Source organism: Amphibalanus amphitrite, unplaced genomic scaffold (genome assembly GCF_019059575.1).
Source record: "Amphibalanus amphitrite isolate SeventyFive unplaced genomic scaffold, NRLGWU_Aamphi_draft 000637F_arrow, whole genome shotgun sequence".
Lineage (NCBI taxonomy): Eukaryota > Metazoa > Arthropoda > Thecostraca > Balanomorpha > Balanidae > Amphibalanus > Amphibalanus amphitrite.
The window spans coordinates 331,916-342,933 of record NW_024882131.1 but is presented as its reverse complement, the minus strand read 5'-3'; the positions used below and the strand labels follow the sequence as shown (position 1 = coordinate 342,933).

Below are 11,018 nucleotides of genomic sequence, written 5' to 3'. Positions count from 1 at the left end.
TTGCCACTTGCCAGTCCTGCATTGATAGATTCTGAAGTTTATCATAGATGTCATATGAGATCTGTGGGATTTTAAGTTTGAATGACGGACTTCGGTGATCCCGGCTTTCACACGGGTTTGACTTAGGCGTAAATTGCTGCTCTAAGCACTTGAAAATAGTTCTTGGTTTCATGTTTATTTAATTCCAGAATAAGTATAATTCGATGTTTTTTTCCAAAATTTGTTTTCCAAAATATTTTTGTTTAATAAATAGTTTATAACATCTGATTCAAGAGCAAAAGTCATATCAGAATGACGCCGATGTTTTCAAATCGTTTGTGCTGCATTCTGGGTAGATACGTGAAGTTCGGATTCGCGCATGCGCAGTTCAGTTTCGTAGTAGGGCAGGTGGGAAAATGGCGGCGGGTGGGTCGCTCGACGATCTCTTGAACAGTAAAGTGGACGAAAGGGCATTTTCTGCACTGGTTGGTACATTGGAGGATCAATTGTACTCTGGACAAGCCCAGGGCACAGTGACAACTACAGCGAGTGGTGTTATTCCACGGAACAATGCTGCACCGGTGGTCAGTTTGTCCAGCGCCGTGCCTGCGGACGGTCGCGTGCCAGCGAACGGCGCACAGCATGTGGTTTCAACTCCTCAAAGTGACAGTAAACCTGTTTCTCTGAATGTCCCCAGAAGTGTGGCTGTCAGTAGCGCTGGCCCTAGAAGTGCTTCTGTTCTCAGCCAAGCAGGTGTCATACAAACTGCTCACTTCCCCGCCAGCGGTCTCAGCACGGCCGCTGGCGCGGGGAATGCGCCTGGTGCTGTGAACAATGCTAGTGCTATGAAAATAGTGCAAACTGCTGTGACGCAAGCATCAGCATCTGCCAGTAGAACCTACACCATCAACAGCACTAGCTTGCCAAATGGCTCTACAAGCAGTGCGCAAAGTGTGATAACGAATGGTAAACAGAGTATGACAGTAGGTAACAAAGTGGTAAATGTAGCACAGACCTCGAGTGCTCCCACTGTAATAACAGTGAACAGACCTGCAAATGTGGCTGCCCAAGGAGTTCCTGTTGCCACTAACCCTTCAGTGGCTAGTGGGGTTCAAATCCTCAATGTCAGCCAGACACGAACTCAGACACCTGGTGTCCAAGGGCAAAAGACCCTTGCACCTCGTGTTTTGCTGTCCCCACAAGTTGTCAACAGAGCAGCACAGCCAGGAGTAAGTACTGGAAAGGTTTTCAATGTTAAATGTTTTTTTTTATTTCAAAAATGTTCAGTGTCATCACTCTTACAATCTTAATTTATACCTATTTTGTTTAAAATGTATATCACATCTAAGGGTCAGACTAGATTAAGGTTAGATAACAGGTACATGATCTGCTACTTAATTTAATTTTTTATGAAAAGATACCTTTGATTAGCTAATAGGTGTTGCATGTGGTGATATGAGATACCTGCAAGGTTTGTGGTTGCACCTGGTTTTATTCAGATTACCGTGACTGTGAGTGTGGGGTGCTCTCTGCGGCTCCTCTCTGATGCACCGCTCTGTCTCTGTGGTGTTCAGCAGCCGATCACCCTGCAGACCCTGCAGAGTCTGCAGGGCTCCGGCTCGGGACACCTGCTGGTTAAGACAGAGAACGGCCAGCTGAAGCTGATTCAGCTGCCGGTCCAGGGCGCCAACACCTCCACCGCTGTCTGCTTTGTGGGCACAGCCACCACCTCCACACCCAATATGTACAAGGTAATTAGCTGCCGGCCATGCACACTGCACACTGCACCCAATCGCTGTACTCTCTGTTCTGAATGCCTATTTTCATTTATTTTGTGCTGTGGTTCTATATGATAGGTGCTAAATGAATTTCAAAATCTTATGGTTTGATCATGCTTGTAATCTGTGCACATCTCTTCCACTTTCCACAACATAGGCCACATTCTTTAGAATCTATGATCTGCAGTGCATGTAGCAAAGCTATTGGCAGTCTGTGGAATGAAATCAATTTGTGATGTAACTGCTTGCTAACATGTGTGAAAAATACTTTAGATTTTACTTGCCTTGTAGCATTGCAAGGCAGGGAAATTTACACAGGATATGACCTTCCTGATTCCTGATACCCCAGTGATGACTCTTGACCTGCTATTGTAGTGCTGCCCCTATGCCTAATATCTTCTGCTTGGCATGTTTTCATCAATGTGCTTATCTTGCTGTACTCATCATTGTTGCTAGGGCTCTCCCAATTGCCAAAAGGCAGCACAGTATTTATTGTGCGACACCCTGAGTCGATAAGAGCTGTACAGCGCCGCTCTGGTCCCGGCCGGCCGGCCCGGAGACGGTCTGTCGGTGCGCCGCTCCCGAGGGGCGGCGCGGCGTGCGGTGACACGCCCGTCTCCTGTCCGACAGTCGGTGGCGGTCAGCAGCGCAGCCGGCGGCGGCGGCGTCTCGGCGGCGGCGCCGCAGCAGCGGCCGGCGCCCGCGCCGCGCCACCCGCATGCGCCGCACGGCCACCAGCTGCCCACCATTTACAAGGTGCGACACGGCGCACTTGGCTGTCCCAGAGCCCGCCGCTGTACACTGGCCGGGCGCGGGGCCGACTGGCGCGATCCATCCCTGGCCGCTGCTCCCCGCAGGTGGCTGCTCTGCTTCTCCCGTCCTCAGCTTCCTACAACTCGGTGGCTGAATGAGCCATTATTCAACCCTTGCTGTAAACTTCTCAGGCTTGGGAACTTATGGCTAGGCACTGCCTCACTAACAGACCCATTCTTAAAACCAATCCTTTTCAGCGATTATGGTATGAAACTGATGCTATGGCTGAAATGTGTGGCTGTTAATTGTTGCACGTTTCTTTCGTGATACAATTTCAGCTGTTAGTTGCATGTCCTCTGACAATTTCATAGTGTTCTTAGGCTAAATGTTTCGCTATGAGTTTGCCTTCAGCACCATCCTGACAGATAGCTCCATTTTAAACCTGAAAAAACTTCTGGATCTTTGGTCAGGTGAATAATGTTATTCGAGTATTGAACGGAATTAAAGCTGTAAAGATGAGTGTGTTTCAGTCTGTCCTGATCAAATGCTTCTGCTATGATATTTTGTCTAAGCATTGAACATTTAAGTGGTAACATTTTAGTAGGAATGAACTAAGCTGAAAGCCCGACTCTGGTACTAGGTCACCGTGCTGATACCGGCCCGCCCCCTGACCGTCCGGCGCTGTCCCCCCGCCTCTGACCGGCCTCCATCCCTGTGTCGGCAGAGCCCCGTGCAGGCGGCGGCCACCCCGCGCTCCGCCACGGCGGTGGCCGTGACGGCGGCAGCCAGCCCGGCGCCGGCGGCCGCGCCCGCGCAGACCGCGGCGCAGAGCACCGCCCAGGTGAGGAGCGGCTGCTGCCGCCGGCGGACTGCCGACCGCCGTGTGTTCAGTTATAGCGGGTAGTAACTCTGTCGGCGCTGTCGAGGGTCTGCTAGCTCACTATTGCGGAAATGCAGTGTGCCGTGGCACTTGGATCAACGGATTCTAAGTGTGTCGTGGGATTTGTATTCCGATGCATTTCACCTCATTAGCCGGAGAGTGCTGCAGCCATTCTTTGCTCCGTTTTACTGAAGGTGCCCGTTGCTTCGACGACTCACTTTGTAGAGGCTATTGCGTTCGGTGGCACGGGCTTGGACCTTTTTTAAAATAAACGTTTGAAAACAAAAAACAAATTCCGGGACCAGGGCCGGTGCTAGGGACTCTTGTCTTGGCGCTCTCTTGCCGCCGGTTCCAAATAAAACACCGATGAAGCCCAAAGACCATATCAATGCAGGCTAATGTTACTCTTCGAGTCGTCTTGAAGCCTGACGCATGATGGGCTTAGGGTTTGCCCATTCGGGTGAGGAGCCCTGAGCGACGCTGCCGCAGCGGCAGCGCCCCCAAGTGCACTAGGTGCCGCCGCTTCCCGTCCCTCACGGCGCCCCCCAGGTGCCGCCACTGCGCCCACTAGGTGCCCCCGCTTCCCGTCCCTCACGGCGCCCCCGCCCCGTCCGTCCCTGCCGTCAGCCGCAGGGAGCCATGGCGCCCGACACGGCCAAACAAAAGTGCCGCAACTTCCTGGCCACGCTGCTGCGACTGGCCAAGGACCAGCCGGACTCTGTGGCGCGCAACGTGCGCATGCTGATTCAGAGCCTGATCGACGGCCGCACCGAGCCGGAGACGTTCACCACGCGGCTGCAGCAGGAGCTCAACTCGTCGCCGCAGCCCTGCCTGGTGCCCTTCCTCAAGGTGGGTGCCGTGGACGGACCGCTCCGTCACAACGAGTTGTTCTTCTCTGCAGTCATCCGAACGCAGCATGCTGTAATGTATCGTGGCAAGATAATGTACCGTAAGTCTGTCAGTGAACTGATATGCTATGTACAAGCTAACCGTGGAGCCGCCTCTGTCTGCCGAGGTCTGTTTCCGTTCGTTGAGAGCAGGCTCTGACCCACCCCGTGTCCTCCTTGCAGAAGAGCCTGCCGTTCCTGCGCCAGTCGCTGTTCAGCCGTGAGATCACCATCGAGGGTGTCAAGCCGCCGCCCTCCTCAGCGCTCTCGGCGGCCCCTGTGGCCGGCGCCGTGCCCGTCATGCAGGTACGAGAGCGGGGCTCCAAGCCGGCCGGCTGTGTGAGGTCGGGCTGACGCTGACACGGGTCAGGGATCGGTCTGACCGGACACCAATGTGAGAGGCGAGAGGTCACGGTCCGACCCATCCGACTGCTGATTCTGACGTCCAAATCTGATGCCATAGTGACATCATGGTCTTTGCCTAACATGGCCCTGATCCGACCTCAACCACAGCTGATCTTGACGCCTTGACCTGAGTCTGGATTACAACTACTCAAGTCATGTGCCATTTGCTCTCCACTCTAGTGCCAAAAATGCAACGAATGCATGTTATTTTTTATCAAGCACTGGTTCTGCGCAATATTTCTTTTAATGCCGTTGCATTTTCGCGTTATGCCATTTTACGACGCTTTAAATGTTTTCAGTGTATTTTGTTCAGCGAATGAAGTTTAAAACAATAATATTCTTTAAGCATTGATTTTCAATCAGCTGTGATGTGTAGCTCAATGTCAGCGATGCACGTTATTGTTATTTTGCTATGCTTGTTGAGCCGACACAGCCAGGGGACACGGGCTGCCAGCCCCGAGATTACTTTACTGGCCCGGCCAGCCGCCCTGCCGCGCTGCTTCCCTTCATCGCTCCTCGTTTGCTGATATCAGTTATTAGTTGCCACCACCTAAATAATGTCCCGATATTTTGCAGCTAAAATTGACTTTGCAGATGTGTGAATGCAATTTTGCCTTTTTCTCCTAATCGGTTAAACAAAGACTCCAATTCGCCGCTTTGCTTTTAGTTCGCCTATTTTCGCTTTACTCAAGTTACCCTAAAGCATTTTGGTTTGGCGCAGCTTTCTAATGCTCTAGGGGTTGTCATTCAGGCATCAATTCAACATAAGATTACGTTTCAATTGTGGCAAATAATTGCGATGTTTAAAGATTGACATCCAATTCATGTCAGATCGTTTCATTGAAGGCAGGGTTCGCCGATGACCACTGTAGTCCGGGCGCTCAAAAGCCCCAATTCATCATCCAAGGCAGAACTATCTCGCTCGTCCCCTCTGGTACTAGGAGACCTGCAGCAGCAGGGCTACTTCAGTGACCGCCGTCCCTCTGTGGGCCGTGTCCCCTGGCCGGCTCTGTGTCCGGCTCTGCCCGTTTCTCTCTGTGTGTCTCGGTAGCGCAGCACTGGTACGGTACGTGTGTGTCTGTGTGTGCGCGGCAGGTGCAGCGGCCGGCGGCGGCGGCGGCGCGGCCGTCCGGCGCGGCTGCTGCCGGACGCACGGTGACGGCGGCCGTCTCGGCCACGGGTGCGGCCGGCTCGGCGGCCGGCCACCAGGTGCGCCTGGTGACCGGCGCCGGCGCCCAGCCGCGCAACGTCTCGGCCGGGCACCCAGCGCTGCTCGGCATACAGCCAGTACGTAAAGGACTCACAGCTTCTCACACAGATACAGATACTGAGACTCAGATACAGACACCCGGCGCTGCTCGGCATACAGCCAGTACGTGATCGGAGTTACAGACACATACATACAGATACAAACGCACAACTACATACAGAGACACACTAGATCACCCGGCGCTGCTCGGCATGCAGCCAGTACGTGAGACGGCGGCTCACAGATACAGAGATATTGACGGATACAGGGCAGGGTTCTCGTCTTAGCTGCCACGCCAGCCTGCTATATGTAAAATATTTGTTTGTTTCGCTGCTACATATTATCACGCTCATGTTTTTGAACGGGATGTTTATTATTTATTTCTTTGCTTTGTCATGATTGTAAAGCATGATTGTCCACGAATGTGTTTCTGGGAGCAAAAGCTCTTTTTTTGTTGCCTGCTTGTTTCTGGGAGCAAAAGCTCTTTTTTGTTGCCTGCTTGTTCAATTATTTGTCGTATATGTACTGGAGTGAACACTGACGCTTCCTGCCCGCAGTTACGCTCTAACCGCCCCCCTCGCGGTCCGCAGTCGGCCACCAAGGTGGTTCGCTCTCCGGCTGTGACGGCCGCCTCCGCCGCCTCCCCCGCGGCAGTCGGCACCGTCTCGGGCATCACCGTCAACCGGCAGCCGACCCCGTCCGCCGTGCGGCAGAACAAGAAACTCAACTTCAAGTGAGTGTCGTTGCGGGATGGTGTCTGTGGCGAGATCTGTGGCAAAATCTTGTGTCGAGAAGTTACCGATACTGATATCACAAAGACATCAAACCATCTAGATAGAATAATTTTTTGTCTTTGCCAATGATTTATATGTCAAATTGACCTCGTTGAACATCCGTTATCTCTGGCCTATCAGTGACACCGTCTCCCCCTTCTCCCCCGCAGGTCGTCGACGTTCGAGTCCGGTCAGGATGACGACATTAACGATGTGGCGGCGATGGGCGGGGTGAACCTGCAGGAGGAGTCGCAGCACATCCTGGACGGCACCGAGTACGTGGGCACCCAGATCCGATCCGTCAAAGACGAGACCTTCCTGCCCAGCGCCGCCCTCCAGCTGAAAATCAGACGAATCGGTGAGTGGGAGTGACCAGCGAGGGCCGGATGGCACGGAGGTAACGACCCCTGGCTGGTGGCTGCAGTCGGAAGTTAGCATACAGGGCAGCAGCAGAAGGGATCCCGTCGCGCCATGTGGTTTGAACATCGATTCCCCTGCCTACCGCTGTGCAGTGTGCAATGTGCACGCTATGGTGTCTTGTGACTTAGTGTGGTTTCACTCTTTCACTCTTTTTCACACTAATCACTCTTTTGCCAGCGATGCGTCACGGTCTGGAGGAGCCGGGCGCGGACGTGGTGGTCTGACCTGTGTACCCCGTTTCCAGCGATGCGTCACGGTCTGGAGGAGCCCGGCGCGGACGTGGTGGCGCTCGTCTCTCACGCCACCCAGGAGCGGCTCAAGACGCTGCTCGAACAGGTGGCCATCATCGCCGAACACCGTATGGAGGTCGTCAAGGTACGGACACCGTGACATCAGACGGACCATGTGTGGCACACTGCTGATGAGTTGAAATTGATGTTGTTATCGTTTGAGCCTTTTTTTGCAAGTTTTTTTTTTAGCCGGTTCGGTGATGGGAATAAGCATTAGAGCAACACTTACGTGGGTCCTTGCCTCGGAAATTCCGCAATGTAAAGTGTGACGGCTAATTTGATATAGTTTACCCATTTGTTCCTCAAAGTAAAAGATCATGTTGCAGAATTGAGTAACCAATATTCCGGCTTTTACGTCTCGTACCACTGTGACTTCTATGTGACCCCTCCCCCACCCGTTTGCTCCCTCTCCAGTCGGAGCCGGGCTACGACGTATCGCGGGACGTGCGAGGACAGCTGCGCTTCCTCGAGGAGCTCGATAAGCTGGAACAGAAGCGACACGAGGAGACGGAGCGCGAGATGCTGCTCAGGGCCGCCAAGAGCCGCTCCAAAACAGAGGACCCCGAGCAGGCCAAACTCAAGGCCAAGGCAAAGGAGGTAGGTTAGAATGGTCTACATAGACTGGACTGTGTGTACACTCCGCCAAGAGACGGGCACTTGACTATCCTCGCCCCGAGTCCTACGACTCTGTCCTCACCCAGGACTCTCTTAAAGAGCGCCGTGTCATGATTCGTCCGGTCCTTCCACAGATAGACTGGCTGCGCTGGCTGGCTCAGGTAGCACGCGACTGGCTGAGCTGTTCATTGTTGTATGCTGACACCGACCCCTCCGTCCCACACTACCCACAGATGCAACGAGTCGAGATGGAGAGGGCCCGGCCCCTGTTCAGTGCTGTGTGCTGACTCCCTGTTCCTCCGTTTTACAGATGCAACGAGTCGAGATGGAGGAGGTGCGGCAGGAGAGGGCCCCTGTTCAGTGCTGTGTGCTGACTCCCTGTTCCTCCGTTTTACAGATGCAACGAGTCGAGATGGAGGAGGTGCGGCAGGAGAGGGCCCCTGTTCAGTGCTGTGTGCTGACTCCCTGTTCCTCCGTTTTACAGATGCAACGAGTCGAGATGGAGGAGGTGCGGCAGGAGAGGGCCGCTGTTCAGTGCTGTGTGCTGACTCCCTGTTCCTCCGTTTTACAGATGCAACGAGTCGAGATGGAGGAGGTGCGGCAGGAGAGGGCTCCAGTTCAGTGCTGTGTGCTGACTCCCTGTTCCTCCGTTTTACAGATGCAACGAGTCGAGATGGAGGAGGTGCGGCAGGAGAGGGCCGCTGTTCAGTGCTGTGTGCTGACTCCCTGTTCCTCCGTTTTACAGATGCAACGAGTCGAGATGGAGGAGGTGCGGCAGGAGAGGGCTCCAGTTCAGTGCTGTGTGCTGACTCCCTGTTCCTCCGTTTTACAGATGCAACGAGTCGAGATGGAGGAGGTGCGGCAGGAGAGGGCCGCTGTTCAGTGCTGTGTGCTGACTCCCTGTTCCTCCGTTCCTCAGATGCAACGAGTCGAGATGGAGGAGGTGCGGCAGCGCGAGGCTAACATTACGGCCCTGATGGCCATCGGTCCGAGGAAGAAGCCGCGGCTGGAGGGAGACGCGCCCGCCGCGGACGGCGCCACTGTGACCGGCCAGCTCAGCCAGAGACAGGTACGGAGCGCGGGCGGCCGGGTGGGAGAGGGTGGAGTTTTCTATGTGTGTGTGGATGAGAGGGTACAGGGGGACTCTGCAGCTGTCTGCCGCAGAGTGAGTGTTTCAGACATGGCAGACGATATCCACGAGCGACACCTGGTGGAGCTGGAAAACGTGAGAGGTGGCAAATTAATAACGATAGTCTAACGGCTTCACCTCAGAATTAACTGCCTGCATCTATAACTGCCTGCACCACTGTAGCTACTGATCCTGAATCATCAAGATCTCATCGACGACTAGCTCACAACTGCCCCGTTTTGGCTGTTCCGTTCTGCAAATAAGTGTATGGCGTGTAGTGCAATAAGTACTAGCCGTTCTTCACATGGGCTTCGCGATGCTTTGTTATACCTTTTCGCTCTGTCGTGCCCCGTTGGGAGACTGGCTGAACTTCAGGGCGAGAGCGGTATCCGAATTACTTAGTGGGGAAGTGACAAAGGTGTACACTCATGGTTACAATTCCATTCCATGCACTCCGTGCAAGCCTCCTTTTAACGAGGCTGCTCTTGCACCTTGTGATCTCTATCGATGGACGTCTTGTGTATTTATTTTTCGGCGTTTGCCATTGTCGCATATCTCCGGGTATGTTTATTTATATGTCAGCATGCGTTTGTCACCTCTTGGATCCCGGCACGTTACTAAGCTGATTAATGTGTAAATATGTGCATGCCCGCTTCCCCGTCAGGTCCTCGTGCGTTACTGACCCTTGTACCCCGTCAAATTCCAGTCAGTTACTGACCTTTGTATTCTTGCTGGTCAGATCCCCGACCCGGTGTGTCACTTACCCGTGTTCTTTCCCGTCAGATTCCGATATGTCGTTGAGCTCCGTCTGTGTCCCTGCTCCTTCGGCTCCCGATGTTTAACTAAGCTGTGTCTGTGCCCCGTCCGTCAGATTCCGGTCCGGCCGCGGGTGAAGCGGGTCAACATCCGCGACCTGCTGTTTGTGCTGGAGCAGGAGCGCGGCCTGCAGCGGTCTGAGCGGCTCTACCAGCTGTTGCACAAGTAGCCCGCCCCGCCCGCCGCCGGCCCTGGCGTGTTCTAGCGCCCGTTGTTACTGCCTCGGTGCCCCGGCGCCCGCCCCGCCCCGCCCCGCCCTGTCCGCACGGACCCGCGGACGGACGGACGGACGCTCTGTTTGGACCGGAGAGGTGCAAGTGTGTGAGCGTGTGTGTGTGAGCGGAGTCTGAACGCCGGACAGTCACGTGTATTTTTATCAGCGGTTGTTGGTTTTGCTTGTGTATGTGATAACGGGCTGCGTGTGCCCGTCGATGTTTTCACGCGGCCGCCCCCGCCCCCGCCCCCGCCCGCTCCCACCCCCGACTGGTCGGCTGAGGTCTCTGGTTCCCGCCCCACGCATAGGCTTTCGTCTTCCGTTCTCTCGGCCTCGTTGGTCCATCGGCGAGCGCTTGGCGCCACTTGTGCGCCGCTCGCGCGCCCTCCCGCCGTTTTTGGAGCCGCGCCGGCCGGCAAACGCAAGTACAAACCGACCCGCCGGCCGGCCGGCCGGTGCCGCCCCCTCCTCCCGCCCCGCCCCCGCCCCCGCCCCGGCGCTGGCCCGTGACTGCGAGTGTGTGAGTGTGTGCGCGTGTGGTAATAGCCCGTCGCGGGCCCGTTAAAGCACTGTACATACGACATATTCGCCTTCACTCGCGCTGCGCCGCGTCCATGGGCGGCGGCTGGCCCGGGGCGGGGGCGGCGCGCGCCGGCCGCCCCCGCCCGCGCGCCGCCGCCGCCGCCGCCGCCCGCCTGTTTTTACCCACTATCACGCCCGGCGCGTCAGTGATTGAAACATGAGAAATAATAGATAACTATGGGAGACGTCTGGCGTTTGGCATCGAGTGAGCTTGTGGATTGCTGGGATTAGAGGTGTTCGACGGGCCC

At 55.1% G+C, this 11,018-nt stretch overlaps 1 protein-coding gene across 1 annotated transcript; it reads left to right on the top strand.

Moving 5' to 3' along the window:
- The first annotated feature begins 382 nt into the window (after positions 1-382).
- LOC122363745 (transcription initiation factor TFIID subunit 4-like) lies at positions 383-10,956 on the top strand. Its single transcript, XM_043333351.1, has 13 exons — positions 383-1,208; positions 1,554-1,730; positions 2,388-2,513; positions 3,235-3,351; positions 4,018-4,239; positions 4,461-4,583; positions 5,778-5,969; positions 6,522-6,664; positions 6,875-7,062; positions 7,369-7,499; positions 7,829-8,011; positions 8,949-9,098; positions 10,030-10,956. The coding sequence occupies exons 1-13, from the start codon at positions 396-398 to the stop codon at positions 10,141-10,143; spliced, it is 2,679 nt and encodes an 892-aa protein (XP_043189286.1). The 5' UTR covers positions 383-395; the 3' UTR covers positions 10,144-10,956.
- Positions 10,957-11,018: the final 62 nt, after the last annotated feature.